Here is an 18,386-nt window from a genome sequence, read left to right on the forward strand (position 1 = left end):
CAAAACATTTTTACTATTACAAAGATTTATTTTTCTTAAATATCTCCCCACAGCAGTAAGACACAATGATAATTAGGATGTAGAATCCCACATATCCTTAGACACACCAATATGAAGAAATGATGCTAGTAGTCCTAATTTAGTCAACTTTATGTGGTTATATCTACTCCTTACTGGCTTTTATTAAGTCATAGTTAATTGAATATGTCAGAACTTACAATTTTGATTCCATTATTATTCCATTATTATTTTCAAGGCAATTGGACTTCTTTTTCTAAGTTTGGTTAACTAATACGATTTTATAGTGTTCCACAAAAGGCAAGACCCCCCCCCATAAAAAGGTAAAGTTTAATTATTTGATTGTCCCTGAGATCACTTCTCTCCTAACCCAATAATGCCACGAATGTCTATTGGGGGTCAGGTTGTTGATTCCTGGGACGCTGTGGGCAACAGCAGAGATGATTAACCATTTGCATTTAGATTATGTGTTGAGACACAATACAGGCATAAGGCCCATGTAATTCAGATATAGGGAGGGGAACAGGCAGAGAGGTAGAAGTTGTCAATAGACACCCTTTGTGTGTGTATGGGTGTGTGGCTGTAGATGTTTGTATGTGTGGAGGTGGTCTAGTTTTAATAGCCACGTCTATGTTTCTCCCCCACAGCTTTCCTCGGGTCTTTTCCCTATCAGTGATGAAGGATTGGAGGATTCATAGTATTAGCTCAGCAGTAGCTTATTGCTTGTTAGGAAGCCTCAACACCCTGAGGAGAACTCGGAGGTAAATATAAGGGAGATTTAAGAAGGTGAATGGGTGGATTACATGATTATGGACAGCCCTGCAGGGAAGTGTGGGTGTTTGTACCAACAAGCTAGAGAGAGGAAAACCTTTAAATATGTGACAGCAGGAAGGAAACAAGACCGATAAGAATATCTAATATTTAATATCTGTGGTGTAAAAAGCTAATACAATAACTGATATAATCACATTACTAAATTGATATGTTGGCCATTAGTTTTCTTCGTAGAGCCTTTGCTGTCATTTGTGCTGGTCATAGCTTTTTGTGGCTTTTTAGCAGGTGAATGGGCCACTGTCCTCACTAGCTTGTCATCAACTTTTCTGTTTGCTGTGACTTAGAGCCTAACTTAACCAGCGCCCATGCACTGGCAATAATGAAGGTGATAACAGCAGATATGCCACAGTTTGCAGCAACATAAGATAACTTAAAAGTCAATCACCAATATCCAGGTTACTATGAATATGCTCAAATTGTCACTTTATTCTCCGGAACATAGCAACTTCCATTAGCTCAAAATCATATACAACTTCAATTCCGTAAAGATAAGAATGCTGTGTAAAATGTAGATAAAAAAAGAACACAATGATTTGTAAATCTCACAAACCAATATTTTATTCATAACAGAACAAAGAAAGCATATCAAATCTTCAAAGAGTAGTGTTTCATTAAAAATATTAGCTAATCTTGAATTTGTTGGCAGCAACAGGTCTCAGAAAAGTTGCATCTCCACACTTCCTCTTTCCTTCATCCTTCTGCTTATGAGAAGGATGTCTCATTTACTAAACTACACCAGGATGAAAGAGAAGTGAGGAGAAAGCAGGCTGGTTGGAGGAGCTATAAGTGACGATACAGAAGTGTATCCTTTATGGAAGTCTTTTTGACATTTGAGACATCTAAAGGGTGCAAGACATGTTTCTCCCACATTGTGAATTGAATTAGAAATATATAAATATGTTGTCATAAACACATCTTATGCTCATCTGACAAAAATAATATGCCTGTCAACCCGCATCTTTCTCCTCGTATCACTCCTCACCTTCTCTGCTTGCATTTTGGGTAAAATGGACTAAGATGTGAGGAGAGGAGTCAAGGAGAGGAGTCAAAGATGTGCAAATTAGGAAATGGGTTTAGGGTAAAAAAAACTTCCATTCGCTTTCTCGCATGACAGATGAGGTCTGAATATGAAAGAGTCTCAATTGTTTCCTCTTCCAAAGGAAATTGTTCTTGATTATAAAGTTAGCTGTAATAGCAGAATGGTCTGTTAATGTTCATACGTTACAGCACATGTTTGCGACATGTTGTTGGAGACCACTTCGCTTTGCCAGATGGCGATTACTCGTGAGACAATTACTCTTACAGATCATGAGAGGGCTGGTTCCAGAAATAACCAGGATGCGGCGATGCAGCTGAGTGTTGATGACTAACGTGACAGATCATAAGAATGACTCAATTGATTGGGTCGTGAGTGTGCATTTAAGTCAACGAGACCAAAGCAAAAAGTAGAATACACAGATTATTTTTCTTTATTGACTTGTTGTTAGGTAGATATTCAAAGTGCTCTGCTGCGTCAAACTGTTAATTATCACTATCGATCCCAAAGCACACAGTTCTGTCACAGTGTCAAACGAGCTGCTTAAAGCTGTTTTTATTGATAATTCCAAATGTTGCCACTGTTTTTTAATCACCAAGTTTCTTCCTTTGCTCACATTGATCTTTTATTGATTTTCATTCTTCAAAATACTGTCTTTTCTTTGCCGCTGAAGTCCAGAGCTGTTTCTGCACATGATGAAAAGCTGGATCCTGTTTTGAACCCTTTGTGTAATTACTGCAGGCGTCATGTCCCCTAATTTATTAAACTTAGACAACAGCTATTTGCTCTGCACCAAACCTTCTGCTTTTTGTGGGTCACCACAGATTTTTTGCCCAGAATGTACTTGTGGTGCTCAAATCTGGTACTTTTTAATGTAACAGAGTTGAACTTTGCTGTTGGCATTGGACTGAGGAGCATGAGTTGTTGTACAAGATACATAAAAACCATAAATTGGGTATATAAGGAGGTTTTTGGAGGTTTAACATAGATTTCTTCCCATTACATCACTGGCAGTGAGCACAGAAGATATGTGATAAGTTTGCAGAGGTTTCGTGAGTGGAACATTACTGCCCTAGCAATAAAACCAGAAAACTCCCTAGTGTTTCCTTGTTTTTACCTCCACTGTGTTCCCAGTGGTAGTTGCTTTGTAAGCAAACTCAAACTTGTGCTAAATGATTCAAATCATTCTGCTTTCTCATCTTAGCTGTTCCCTCCCCTCTGTTCCAAGATCATTACCTGCCTACCTGCCTCTCCACTTGTCTGCCTGCATACAAACTATCTTGGAAGCTCCAAACTACCTTTGAAGTGAAACTCCATTATTACAGACACCCCTTCATTCTTGTCCTGAGTTTGGGCCCAGCATGTTATCTGTTACAAAGACCACAATTGTCTGTTGTCTCTTGGAGTTACCTGTTGACTACCTGCATTTATTATAGCCCCCTTTAAGTTTGAATCAGTATTCTTGGATTTACCATTTTTCAACTCCTTAACTCCTTCCATTTGAGGATCATAAGACCAAAGAGTGTTGCAGACTGTAAAATCAATACAGTTACAGCAGATGTTATGGTCTATTATACTCAGCTGCAGCCAACAACACTGATCCGCAAAGCCGCAGAGTAAAGAAACAAAAAAACTGCATTACTTAAGATAACGGAAGCAGATGCCAGAGAGTGTCAGAGTTATATGAATCATCATTAAGCTTTATTAGCTGCAGCATCCCACTGCAGTGAACAATAACTGCCTCTTAATTGAAAAGTCATGTAAATGTATGCCTGTGTCAGAGCAACCATGGTCATTGACATAGGCAAACAATATGCTGTTTTTCTACCCATCCAAAAGGTGGATCATGACAGACTTCAGCTTAATACAATGGGACTGTTTGCTGTAAAGCAGAACTTCTTGAATAAATCTTGAGGTTCATTAGGACTGTCATTGTGCACAAAGTCTCCTTTCTCACTTTAAAAGGTCCCTCTAATTATTCTTCACCTCTCATCTGAGACTCAGCTGTGACATCTGTACCAGTGACTCGAAATATTTTGCCCCTGTTTTCGAGCATCAATTTGACCGAACTCAGAAGACAGAAACCAGAGCAAGCAACATTCACCACCCTATCAGAGGATAACATCTTATTTAGAGGATCTACAGTGCATATACTAGAATATTCATGTATGTGTCAAATTTCCAGAGGGCAATTTAACAGAAGAGAAATGTTCCTTAAATCATGGAAGAATTAATCAATGAGTTGAGAGCAACCATGAAAATCTAAAGATTTCTCTATATTTTGTCTTGAAAGCAACTAGATGGATTAGCTTTACATTTTGGTTTATCCTTCCCTTACTTCTCTTCACAAGTACGATCAGTAGATCAAAATTCTATGTTAAATGACCAGATATTTCCAGAATAATTTGTAGTTCCTTCTGTCTTCGCCGTCAGTTGTGTTTCGATATAATTAAGATGAGCATGATAATGTGCTTAACTAGATGTTAAATTTGATTAATTAATGTCTAACAACAGGATGCTGCATCTGATGTTGGCACATCTATCTAACAGTCTTCTGTTACTATGCCTAAGGTCTGGGGAAAAAAGTGAGCTACAGGTTTGACCTCAGTAAAAGTCAGCGTTTGAAAGTAGTCTCACCATCAATTAGATTAGCCAGATCTCACAGAAATATGTGAAATAACGGGCTGATCTTTTGTCATCCACAAAGAATAAATACCTGGGAGACTGCATTTGTGGGGTAGGTTCTGTTGGTGTTGAAGCTCCCCTTCTGTCTCAGTTATCAGGGTGATGCGTTTTGCCTGCAATAGAGGCTTCTTTGATAGGGTTGGAGAGGTTGGTTGGAGGTTTTTCTGTTGAGGCTGGGAAACCTAAACTATTAACTGTTCCTAATCCTATCTAAGCTTGAACTGAAACAGACAGAAACAGTAGCTTAGAAATAATTTTTATAAATATGGCAAAGCCTTTGCTAAATACTTGAATTAAAACCATCTTCTACAACCATCCTCTTTTACCTAGCTATGTTCGCTGGCTCATTCATAGGTATCTGATTGTATAAATTAATAGATTTCCAGCGCCATATTGAAACATCTTGAAATAAGAATTTCATGGAGTTAAACATTGTTGATTTTCTATTGATCAATTAAACTAACGTAAACTTGAATAGTTCCACATTACACAACCTTTTACCTAATTATTATCAGCATGTTAATATATCACCACCCCCTGTGGCTTAACTACAACATCACAGTGCAGCTTCTCAGAAATCTAGATCAATTGGTTCAAGTGGGACATACTGGTTCTAATTTCCTGTGTTCATTTTTCACAGCTTCACAGGGACTGTGGAAGTAGGGAGTACCATCTGTGCACCGTTGCCAAGTCAAAATGAATAAATAAGTAACCAAACAAACATGTCTTCTCGATGTTGAAGATAATCTCACACAGACACTTGTTGTTTTGAAAAAACCCTCTTGCCACTAAAACCAATTTGCTTTCATCAGGCCTAATGGCACTTGGTTGAGGCCTCCACCTCTCAGTAAGCCACAGTGAGGCTGCTTGTGGAGGATGATGACGTAACTTTGTGGAAACGCTTCTGCATTCAGCAATCCATATGCGGAAAGGATCAAAACTGTGCACATCCCTTTGAAAATGTAGAAAATATGATTTTTTGTGTTTTGAATTTTTATGGTTTAATCTATTTTACAGAGCACAGTGTTTTCTTTGTTCACTAGAAAAACACATATCTTAGTAATTTATAAGAACACCAAAGATAGTGCTTACAGAGTGATAGAAAATGTGGACAAGGTGGACGAGTGCACATGATCTCTGGAGCGTCACAATCCTTGGTTACAAAATTGTCATGAGATAGAATTCTAGTAAGTGTAAATACAAAAGTATTTGATACCCAATACATATGAGATTTTAGATACAGCATTTGATACAATAGACATATTGGTATATTACATACTTCAATAGTTTTCAGTTAATTAGTACCAAATTAGATAAATGTTAAATCAAACCTTACACTGAAACTCTCCATTCAATAGGTGTAAGGTTTTTCAATAGGTGTAAGGTGTTCAAACTTTATATAAAGAAAATGTATGTAGTAGAAGAGTACTGTTATGCCAATAATGTTTAACAAATTTACTCACGTTAGCATAGATTCTTTTATTCATTAGTAGGAAAAAAATATTTCTAACACATCAATAACTACAGAAAATAATCAGAATATTTGAAAGATGTACCAGACACAAAACAAGTATAGTAATCAAGACACAGGGCATAAAACACTGTGTAATAAGCAATCCTCAAGTCTTGAATTTGTAAATTGCTATTAGTGTAAATAATAGTCTGCCACACAGTGTCATACATAGTCAGATGACAGGCCGGGAAGTTTTACTATGAAGCTCAGCATGTTGCAATCTGTCTCTTCAGGATAGAGCAGTAAGCAGCCAGCTCTGCAGCCACAGTCCTAGTACCAAAGACCGTCCACTACCATTTTATTGCCCGGTCTGAGATTGGTTTGTAAAATTCCCATAGATCACAAGTAGAAAACAGCTGTGGCCATTTTAACTGATGTATAACTAGTTGATAGTAAAAAGACCCATGCTGTATCTGTCATTCGTGTAACCATATAGGCTTTGATCTAATGGTTCAAAGTCAAGCTAGGTATGATCTTTGTCAAAACAAATGAAAAAGACAGCTTCTGATGTTGCACTTATGTGCATCAAAATGGGAATATCTTCTCTTGCCAGGCAAATTTAGTTTTTTGCCTCTTTTCAAACATTGGCCACCTCTGCATTTATTTCAACCTTGTATTCTTTGATGAGAAACCCAAGGCAGGCGCCTCTGAACAAAGGCTCCACGTTCTGTCAGTTGTCTTTATGGAGGGACGTCAGTTGCTTTTAACCTTTTTAATGAGCATGATTTTTTTAAAGGTCTTCCTTGCTGTCAATAGAACGTTTGTGGGGACCTTTTTTTTTTTTTTTGCAACTCCTACTCTGCTCAAGGGAGCTTTGAAGCACCAGAGTGGAGCAGAGCTGGTATTCCCAGCACAACACTCTAAACCACTAAGCCCATCATGACGCCTTCACTAAACCAGTAATAACTGTGCAAGATAAGGAGCAGTCAGCCAGATCAATAGTTGAGCACATCACTGTTCAATCAAAGCCTCCACCCCACAGGATAAACCTGGCTTTAGGTCGGCTGGGTTATACAACCAGTTGTAACAGGCTGGTTTTGTCCCTGCTGAGGGAGAGATGGGAAAAGAAATGCTTGAAAACATATGCTAATATTACACAAATAGCAAAAGGTAAATTAAACATTTTGTAGGTGGTGTATTTGTAGGTGGTTACTTGTAATTCAAGAAAACCCAAAAGTGTTTATATATATATATATATATATTGTGCCACTGTGCCAGAAAATCCTAGTGAAACATATAACATCTCCCTCCTCCATCCCCAAGAAGAACAGTTACAGTCTTTTTGTTTCTCATCACCCTGCCCTTTCTATATATTCTGTTCCAATTATCTCAAGTGTTACTGGTGCACTGGTGCTGGGCTTCTGAATATTTCATACCTCTCATTAAGCACAAGTTGAGCCACCTTTACTGAGAGTCTCACAGCTCTGCAGGAGTTTTTATTTGAAAAGAGAAGCTCTTAGCGCTGCACGGTCTGTGAATTTAGGTCTTTAACAGACACTGATGGGCCAATAAAGCTTCATTGGCTGGTCTGATGAAACCACAAAATGGCCTTAATTGTGGTGTCACTGTAACACTGCTCTACCTATTGCATAAACATGTTGGTGATAAACAATCCTGTCCAATACTGATCTCCATCTGGTCTTTATGCTTGAAGAGAAAAACAACAAACTACTTACTGCTTCATACCATGCCACGCAGCTAATAAATACATCTTTTTAGTGCAAAAACTTATGCACATGAATGTGTGGAACCTCATTTATTGCTTAGTGTTCTGTTGCTCAAAACCTTAGAAAAAATATAGCTATCAGAAATAAGCATGATCTGTCCACAACAAATCTTGAAAGCAGCATGACAACAAACTGAATGAAATATACAGAGATGTGAAAAGAATGTTGAAATAGTTATTTATTACTGAACTCCCTCAGTACATTTAGTTGTCCTTCACAGAGAAAAGACAGCAAAAATATCCATCTTATTCATTAGAAGTCTGAATGAGCCATTAGCGCATAATTGGGGCCATGAATAGATGTTTAATGAATGGAAAATTGTGAGTCATTATCTCATCCCTATCAGTCATTTATTCCACGATAAGATACAACTCTTGATTGTGCCGCATATGAAAATGTATGACGGACATGGCTGTTGTTGGCACGACAAACAACTTTGGTTTACATTTGCAAGTCTTTTCATGCCAGATTGCTCACAACAAACCGAGTTACAAAGGAACAGACTGTTTATTGACCTGCTGTGTATGTATATTTATTATATTCACAGCCTGAGACACATTCAAGATGTCCAAATGTGCTGTTGCTGAAATTAGCACACAGTGACACCAAGCTTTGGGCCTTATTCACTTCAGTTATGTGTTAATGAAACAAAGAGCTCATTAATCCAACTGTGATAATGATGTTTCTCCATATATCTAATATTAGCAATACAGTAACACTGCTGTAAACAGTGTTGACACCCACATTACAAACATTTACCCTTTTGACTTCATAAAAGCAGTCCTTTTTTTTACCAGCAACTCTCTTGAGTCAGGAGCTGAGTTAAAGCTGGATACTATTAGTAAACAGAAAGAAAATCCATCCAGGGTTGCAAGGCTGTTGAAGCCTATATCAGCTGTCAATGGGCGAGAGGCAGGGTACACCCTGGACAGGTTGCCACTCTATCATAGGGCCAAACACACACACACACACTCAATTCTAGGATAGTTTTAGAGTCACCAATTAACCTGACATGCATGTTTTTGGACTGTGACAGGAAGTCAGAGTACTAGGAAAGAAAATAAACAGCAAACAGATTTCTTGAACTGTATTGTGAAACAGATATTTCTAAAAAATAAGTACAGAACAGTTTGAATACATATAAACAGAATAAATTGTCATGAAATGAATTTAGCAACACGAGTTAATTCTGATGATTTTTTGTATATGCTTGTGGACAACTTGCCCTCAAATGCACCGTTCTCTCTAGTCTGCCTCTGTGGAACACACATACATACACATCCACACACCCAAGCAGCACACAACACATCTTACTTCAACAATTAACCTCTGTTTATTTTTCACGATAAAACATTAAACAAACAAAAGATAAAGATGCTTTTCTTTCTTATAATGGAGCTTAAATCGAGGAGCGCCTGATCTTTTCTTCTTAATGGTTTAGTTGCACACTGTATAATAAGACTCAAGGAAACACAGTCTTCATCCAGCCACATGCACAATGTGTCACCCGTATCACATTAGTGTCGAAAACAGCATCTTTGCAAAGAACACCTGACTTTGTTCTCGTTTTACTCGGTGCGGCTTCAAAAGCGCTGTTAGATTAAAGAGAGCTGAGATATCATGCATTTTCATCTGCGCTACATTGCTGCACCATTTTGACTGTTGGAATTTGAATGAGATTTAGAGGAGGACAAGGTGGAATCGGCACATTATATATGCTGATTATGTACATCATATTAAATTACTAACCCTAAAAGCACTTGAAAACATCCTCATGCAGTGTGAACTTTTCTCAAAGGTTCTTTCGGTGAAACCATTCAAGAGTATTATTTGGCCAATATATAATTTCCTATGCATTTTATGTGTCGAACTGATGTGTTTTATATGTTATAGATAGTAAGTGGTTCTCTCTTGGTAAACAGTATTTTTCTTTACGGGGAATAATCCCTAAAAACTGTAACAATATACTGAGCAAAACAAGAAAGAATGGTCTTAGTTTGACCATGACGGATACTGCGATTTTTATCGGTGTTTACTTTAATACAGTATGAGGATGGAGCTTTCTATTATTTCATTCTTGTGTAAATTCATCATGTCTCAATCAGTTGTTTCATGCAGTCCTGATGAGCTAACGAAAACCAGGCAGGTAACTGCAGTGCTGTTGCTTTGCAATGTGCTAATGCATCAGTTTGAGTTGCATACAGACACGCTTTTGTGGGAACCAAAGCAGCTCTAGCTGTAGAGATAATTATGTGACATAAGGCAGAGTTAAGTCGATTGCGCCATGCAAAGACAATGGAGTTAAACACTTTTTTGTTCTACAGCCAACCTCTTTCAAGCTAGAACATGTCCTTTCCATGACTTTTTACCATGAAGCCAACTCTTTTGTTCCATTCTCTCTGTCAAGATGATCCCACACTGCTTCAATAATGTTGAGGTCCAGGCTCTGGGGAGGATTCATCCCTCCATAAGACCTGTTGCCACTGATTTTCAGTCCACTTATTGTAGATGCTATCCACATAGCATCTTCAGACTTTCTGCGTTACATTAATGCACAGGGTCTATTTGTATATATATATATATATATATATAGATTCTGTATATATATATATCTAAATTGTCTGCACCAACTACACCAAGTCAAATTCCTTGTAAGTGCAAACCTATTTGGGAATAAACTCGATTCTGATTGTGTATCATTTGGCATACCCTATCCCATTTTCCTTTTTCTCAGCTCCTGTGTCAGGTGTTTGCTGTAAAATATTTCCTGTTTCTTAAAGAAAGTGCTTTCAGGTAGATTTTGTTTAGATTGTTTCAGTCCTGCCTGAGGAAATACTGTTAAAGGCCACTTTAAAGGATTACAAGAAAGTCTGGCTCCTTAATCGTGAATAAAAAGAAATGAGGGGGAGCTCAAAACTTTTGCACAGTACTGTGCATTAAGGTAGAGAAGTGCAGCTCACTAATTCAGCATTTTGTAAATTATGCAATTTCTTTTAAAAAAGATAGGATTTACCGGTAGGTCCTTGCTCAACTATTAACCACTATCTTTATTTCCCATTATCAGTTCTAAGAAATGCTGTGTACCATTGTGCATTTGCCACAGTGTGGTTCCTTAAGATCCTTAAGATTCTGCACTTCTGTTGTTTGTTTTTGTTACACCACATTTCCCCCCCTCTATTTCAGGTCATGTTCAACCTCCAGTGAATCTATACTCCTCACTTGGGAGCCACTGTCTTTATCACCACATGAAAGACCTTGCTGGTTTCATTCTGAGCCTGCAGTTTCTCCTGCGTCCCCGTCTCTACCTCCACTGGATCAATACGTGGCCTTTTCCCCATCAGAGAGCACCACCAGATTTTTTAGATTCTCATGAAATCCCAAACCCTCTCAACTGAAATCTGTCTGACGTGTTTTCCTCAGCCATAGCATCCAGCGCCGCAGACACTTCAGAACTAGGTTTTCTTTTCTTTTTCTTTTTTAAAGGTTTCATTGATATATTTTTCTATTTCAAAGCAAGGTTGCCTCATCTAGTTTCTTTCACCTTGCAAACTGGTACAATCTGTGCCAATGCTTGCCTGAGTGTAGCCTTGAGGGATGTTCCATGCATATGAATGAACAGTACATATTAGAGTAACTAAATATAACTTAATTGTTCTTTGACAAATTCCTATTCAAGTGATATTCACATGTGGTATCCTTGTCCAACTTTCCATGATTTATCAATATAGTATTTATTGACAACACCCATGCCTGTGTATCCAAACTAAAGTAATAAAACTTCTACATTTTTTTATTTTGAGGAGTGGATTTGCTGTGTTAACTATATGGTTATGAAACTTTTAAGAAAAGGATTCTTGAAGGAATCTTGTTCCTCAGAGTTCTCTCTTCTTGAAAGCCTGAAGCTTGTATGAATCATAAGTCTCAAAGCTGAAGCATAGAGCCGTGTGTTTTGGTGCAGCTATTGTAGCTCACACATCCTGTCTAGGGTAACACAATACCACTGGCATGTAACAGATCAACACTCAAATACATTCAATTATCTTTTCTTTCCACACTGGGATTAATCATTTATAATTCTAAGCTGATTGCAACAAATTATTCCTCAGCTCCTGAGACACTTCCCGTCACACAGCTATTCCATGTTGGATGTAATATGGGATGATTGGTAGGCTTTGAGGGAAGTGGGTGCAGTGCTTACCTGATTTAATATTATGCATAAAGAGCTGGTGATGGGGATGCCAGTCTGAAGTGTCTCATTAATTCCTCAGTTCAGTGAGCTGTGGACAGATACAGCAAACTGACAGGGGATGAGGAGACTGGTTTTCACCAGTGTCTCCTCATGGCTTAGAAATGAGAGTATAGTTTAGCTTTGATGCTTTCTATTGCTGAATGGGCATGCTCCCCCTCCATGCACGCACACGCACACCACCCCCGACACTGTCAGTCATCCTAGTATAAATACATGAATACTGTAAATTTCAGCGAAAGGCTAAATCACCATGTGTGCCATCGAGTCACCAAACATCAAAATGCTTTGTTTTTATGCGCATGTGGACATGATTATTAGGATATTGTTCCTATCTGACTAGTGTAGTTAGTGTTTATTATGTTATTAGTATCATGTTATTACATTATTTACAAATGCATTTCAATGGGCATCTTAAGCCTGGAGTCCAACCACATCACATATCACTGCTTTATCAGTACCTAATGGCATTTGATTGGTTACTTCAACATGAACTTTAAACTTTCATCATGAAGGGTTAACATTGTTTAAAGGTTGTGTTTAAGCTTAAGCACAATCTTTTCCTGTCCCTAGCCAAGTAGTTTTTGTTCCCAAATCAAACAGACATTGAGAGCATAACTAAAAAAAAAAGGCAGGGTCTCTCTCTGAACTCAAAAAGACTTGAAACCATTGCCACCCTCCTATGTCCTCATGCTGACTTTTTCATTCATTCACATTCTTCTGGTGTGAAGTATTCAGCAATCTTGGCAGTGGTACCTTGTGCGTCTGTGGCAATATGTGATGGTACAAGAATGAGGATGGGCTGGAGAATTCACAGTAAGCAGTCTAGTTCCCATTGCCTTTGAACAATGAAATGACATTGCAAATCATGTTTGACCTGGCAAAGATTAAAATTACACAAACCACGTGCTGTAACTGATCTTAGCTTACAAACAATATACTCATGTCACTGACTGGCAACTTCTCAGATATATCACCTGAGATATTCCCCGAGATTTAAAGACTTTCCCAAGAGCTCTCTTCAGTCAGGGCAACTACTTCTTCAACTGAATTACAGCTACAAGCAGCCTATACTGTCAAGCTCCAATGAAACTACAAAGCTTAGTTTATATGCTTCAAACTAGTTAATGTAAACATGATAAATACAGTGTGTGTGCTAATATTGTTTTCTGTTAAATTGCAAACATCTATTTGACTATGTGACCACAGCATACTTTGAGACCTCTCTGGTCTTTTGCAAACACCCTCTAGATGTTACTATATGTTGCACGTCTGCTGTACACTTTACATTTTCTTTATTATGACAGCACCCCTGTATCTAAACTTCTCAAATCTAAACATGAAATAGCTATTTATTGTTGGCATTAAGTAGAGGAAAGCATTATAGAAATACACAAAGTTACCACCAACCGCTGATGAACCCACTGCTTGAACAAGACACTTAATAGGCTCTGTGTATGGAAGAATTACAGTGAACGCAAGAGTTCTAATTAGATTTAAGCTCTGAGGATCAGCGGTGTTTCGAGTTAAATGTTTAGGAGGTACAATGTTTATGGTCTTAAATTAGAGCTTTTGAAATTGCTATCCCTAAAGCCATTGTGCTAGCACCGCTAAAAATGTACGTATAAATTAATATATTGAAAGTAAATACACTCTGATGACTTTAATCCAAAATGCAGAAATGGTCACTACTGACAAGATAACACTTTCTGTGGCTTTATTTTTGTTTTATTACAAACACCACCATCAACAAATACTGAACTCAAGGCCTCTCCAATTAACTTTACAGTAAAAAGCAGCAGTTTCCACTTGAATGGCTGCAAAAACATCATCTTGACAGTCCCTTGACAAGTGTTGCCCTTTCAAGGATAGCCACTTAATGTAAATCAGACAGACCATAAAAAATAATTTACAATAAATATCAATCACAGTAAACAATATAAATAAGAATCTGATTAACATTTTTAAAATAAATCACTGATTTATGCTTTGTGATGAATGTTGGAGGTTGTCACTGATTCCATAGGCCTCGTATTAAAATCTTCATCAGCGTTTTGACTGCATGTTGAGGTAAGACTGTTTCAAAAAGCCATATGCCATGGCATTTCAACATTTTCAGTGCTTTGAATTGAGTGCTATACATTTTCCACACAACTTTGACTCAAATAATATTAACACAATAAAAGTTTTTATAAGGAAAGTTGTCCTCCAGCGATCTTTATGAGATTTCTCTTTTCTCACCTGCTGGTCTGGCATACAGCTTGGGCTACAGTACAATCAAATAGTCTCACCTTAACATTGACGATTTGCTGATAGAATATAAATAAGAAACTGCAATAAACGGCTTACAGTACATTGACATTCAGTGTAAAAATTTCCTTACAAAAAGTTACAGAGTTTACAAACTGTGAAAAATACTATAATTTCCTCGTAAAAAAAAAAGGAAAAAACGGCACCTTGAACGAGGCAAGTGAAATTGCTTCATATGCAAAGAAACTGAGGAATGAAGAGCATGGAGACACAATACAAAGTATACAGAGTTACTGTGTTGGTTTCTCCACTTTCTTTGTGAATCTGTTTGAACCAACCTGCTACTAGATATCAGCTCATCACCGAAAAAAAGCCACTGTGAAAATGGACACGTTCGCAATGGCTCAGGTGTGGTACAGATGGTTGAACATTCTTAAGTGTAAGTACAAAGTTGCTTCTGGATTGCTACAAAACTTGTCACCATAAACATTTTTTTCCAATCTCAAAAACTGATGCTTTTTCAAAACCAAGCAATGGTTCCTGACGTGCAGGCCACGTAATATAAAAGAGCTCAATATTAAGTAAGCTGTATCTGAATGTGTCTGTTAAACAGTTGTGACGGAAAGGAAGGCATTATGTACTTTAGAGCCCTCTGGGACTCTAGCCCCATGGCTCATCAGCTCCTGGATGGTCATCCAGTTATCCAGGATCTTTTTGTTTCGTTTCTTCATCATTTTTTTGTGACTGAGCTCCAAGATATTGATCTCCTTCCTGCCCTCAGCTGCACTCGCGGGTCCCTCCTTTAAGCAATCGAGGCGACTCTTCTGCATGAACTCCCTTCTCTTCCTTTGTTCCCTGGCCCGGGCCAAGTGTTGCTTCCTCTCTTCTTTACTCCAGTAGCGGCCCATCTTCATCTCACTTATGGCATCGTCATCTGTGGTCATACCCCCGCTCCTCTCTTCTCTGATCCTCAGTGCCCGCTCCCTCAGTATGCGGTCACGAGCAGGCCTCCGTGCAACATATCGTGTCCCGTCAGCACGAACTTTGACTTTCCACTCTAGGCGAGGTTCTCCAGTTCGTCCACTCCGGTGTACAGGATCTCGACACACACTGAGGAGACTCAGCTGGCTCTGAGAATACTCCAGAGATGAGTGCTGTTGTAGCAGCTGCATATAGCTCTGAAACACAGGACACAGTTATCACACTGTTGCCTTACTCACACGCACATTAACATTAGACCCAGTTGTGTTTTTGATGATACATACCTGAAGTTGTTTGGAACCCCCCTGGCCATGGTAAGTGGCTGACTGATACGAAGAGCCACAAGGAAGCCCTCTCCTTGGATCTCTGGTCCTCCCCTTCTTCTCACACCTTTCATCGTCAGCTGGCAGTGCTGGGTCCGACTCAGATCGGGAAGGGTTGCTCTGGTCTGGGCTGCTAGAGATAACTGGACCTGGCTCTACTGGTCTGCAATGTCTAGCTGTGCCTTGAGGCTTGGGGATAGGAATTGGAGTGGAGGGTGCTGAAGATGCCAGTCTGAGGTTTTTCTGGTTGGTGATGCTAATATGTCTCTGCAGAGAGTGGTCAGGGGATTTCTCCATACCTAGTGGCGTTGACCGAGCACTCTCTGCGGTGTTGTAGGCACTGGAACTGTCCTTCTCACGAATCTTATCAATGTCCAACCTCTCTGGGTATTCGTGAATGTCAGCCAGCCTCCCGTGCCGTTTGTGTCCGTCTTTGGGGTTTCTACCTGGTGAGCAGGGTGTGGGCTGCGACTGCTCCAGCTGATGGGACTGACGGAGCTGATGGGCTTGCATGATGCTCTGGCATTCTAACTCAATGCTCCGCAGCTCCTCATTTAGCATCCTCAACTCCTGCTCCACCCCTCCCTCTCCTCCCACATCATCTTCACCATCTTCATCCACTCTGCCTTGCTCAGTGAGGCTGCACTCTATACTGTGTCGAATGGAGTACACCCCACATTCACCTCCATTTCGTATTTGACACTTGAGCTCTAGGAGTTGCTGGAAGCAGTTCTCCATACCCAGGACCCCGCCTCCACTATTGCGAATATTCACTACCCCTTCATGGCCTTGGACTGTGGACAGTGTTCTTGTACCCGGGGTTTCCTGTTGCACCCCTTGTCTGGTGTGTGGATGCTCCGATAGCCATCGTTCCCTTAGGCATCGGGCTGGGCTCCTCCGGTGAAGTCTGGCCAGCAGGGGCTGGTGCTCTGGACTGTCTGTACTGCGTCCAAACCCACTGTCTTGATTGTTGGAGGAACAGGTAGCTGTGTCTGTTGTCATCTCCTCTTCGGCTTGATACTGGTGTATGAAGAGTAAAACAATCCAAATAATCAGTGCTATTTCATTCAGTCACAAGAGCTTATGCTTGCTGCTTGATTGGTCATTGAATGAGAAGGGAAAATTAGGTGCTCGGAAATTCTGTTTGGAACAAATAAGCTTCAAGATTTAAGTTCTGTGATAATGTTTGTGTGTGTCAAGGAAGTAGTGTGTCTATGCAGAGAGACTAAAGGTAAATATTGCAGTCAAGTGAGTTATTATTGACTCTTATACTAAAATTAGTCATGATTTTTTATAGTGTTCTGATTAGAAATGCAATCAGAGTTCATCTACAATAACCCACATTTCACTAAGCTTCAGGGGGCAGTGTGTAGGTTTGAATGAAATTTAATGATGAATTCAATACCTCTTGCCTCATCCTTCATCCATCAAAGGAAAACATAAAAGGCACATTTTAGAGGTAGTGTTAGGTCTGTCTGTTCTGACTTCTGTTATTTGTTAAGTCAAAAGACGTCATGGAAGAAGGACCACGCTGTCAATTGATATAAATGTGTGTGACTCTTGGGTAACAAAACAAGGAGGCCACATAGGGTCCACAACAGACTTTGTGAAGTTGCCATATCCAGATATTGTTTACAGAATTTCCTAAACTTACATAATTTTTAGGATTTTACAGAAAAGCCGTAAATGCTTAACTTGGTTAAAGTATTGGAACCCTGGTGGTCAGATTTTTTCAAGAGTGAAGGAGCTAAAATTGATGTAATGCTTAACATTAAAATCACAGTTGCTATGAACAGGTTGATGGTTGAAACAGGAGCTTTTGTACTCTGGTATTGGTATTTTGACCAAGAACGGCAAAGACATTTCATTAACCTTAGAAAATTATGTCAGCTCATGAAAAATAGGCATAATATGTTTCTTTTAAGATGCATAAAAATTACATTAAATGTCATTGAATGTCCATAAATATGCCATAATTCTAATTTTTATGACATTGACAATTTCTCAAGCTACTAATAGAGATTTCAAATGCTGCAAAGGAAATGTTTATGGTACCATATTCAATAAAAATACATTGTAAAATCAACGTTTAATAAATGTCCTTTCACATTTTATTATTTATCTTGAATGGACAGGAATTAATACAAACTGGGAGACTGTGATCTAAGACTAAATAGAATATGGGGCAGGGCATGATAAGTGTGGAAGCCAATGTTTCTCTCAGCTTTCCACATCCTTGGTTGAAAAGGTTTCTGCTGGACATGTTTTGTTTCTTTGTATATACATCCTCACCTTATCTTTCCTGTCATAGCTATGTTCTCTATGCTTTCTCCTCTCTTCCAGGATCTCCATCTTCAGCTCCTCAACCAGCTCCTGTTGCTCATCATCCAGCCAACCAGCCTCTTCCTCCAGCTGTAATCACAAGATCTTGTCAGAAACCCGTCTCTCTGGTTTTGCTCTTATGTGTAGATGTGTGTATGTGTAGGAACTCCAAACAATCACACTGACAGGAAAAAAAAAGGGAAAGGCACTTAGTGGGGAGTTCTTTTTATTTGACATGACAGAGGTTGTCAAGACAGGGCAGTGGAGGGTGGTTGGTGTGTGTCTGTATGTGTTTACCTGGGTTTCTGGCCTTGTCACCAGTAGTGTGATGCTCCTTGCTTCTTCACTTGACAGCAGGGCAACGGCTTTCTCTCGGTCTTGAACTTCACAGCCATTTATCTGTGCATCAAAGAGAAAGATGGATTGCCATGAGAAATAATTGATATTAAGT

The 18,386-nt window shown here is 39.0% G+C and overlaps 2 protein-coding genes across 2 annotated transcripts in view; one reads left to right on the forward strand and one right to left on the reverse strand.

Moving 5' to 3' along the window:
* The window catches only part of gxylt1b (glucoside xylosyltransferase 1b), a 366,738-nt gene that overhangs the window by 22,158 nt on the left and 326,194 nt on the right, over positions 1-18,386 (forward strand). The window lies entirely within an intron of this gene.
* The window catches only part of pdzrn4 (PDZ domain containing ring finger 4), a 35,469-nt gene continuing 30,863 nt past the window's right edge, over positions 13,781-18,386 (reverse strand). The window contains exons 6-9 of the mRNA XM_072377848.1: positions 18,233-18,334; positions 17,906-18,025; positions 15,575-16,633; positions 13,781-15,487 (exon numbers count right to left, since the gene is read on the reverse strand). Coding sequence (XP_072233949.1) covers positions 14,915-15,487; positions 15,575-16,633; positions 17,906-18,025; positions 18,233-18,334 — 1,854 coding nt within the window. The 3' untranslated portion in view covers positions 13,781-14,914. The remainder of the gene's footprint in view (positions 15,488-15,574; positions 16,634-17,905; positions 18,026-18,232; positions 18,335-18,386) is intronic.

This window comes from Leuresthes tenuis, unplaced genomic scaffold (genome assembly GCF_036924035.1).
Source record: "Leuresthes tenuis unplaced genomic scaffold, fLeuTen1.0.hap1 SCAF_23, whole genome shotgun sequence".
NCBI lineage: Eukaryota > Metazoa > Chordata > Actinopteri > Atheriniformes > Atherinopsidae > Leuresthes > Leuresthes tenuis.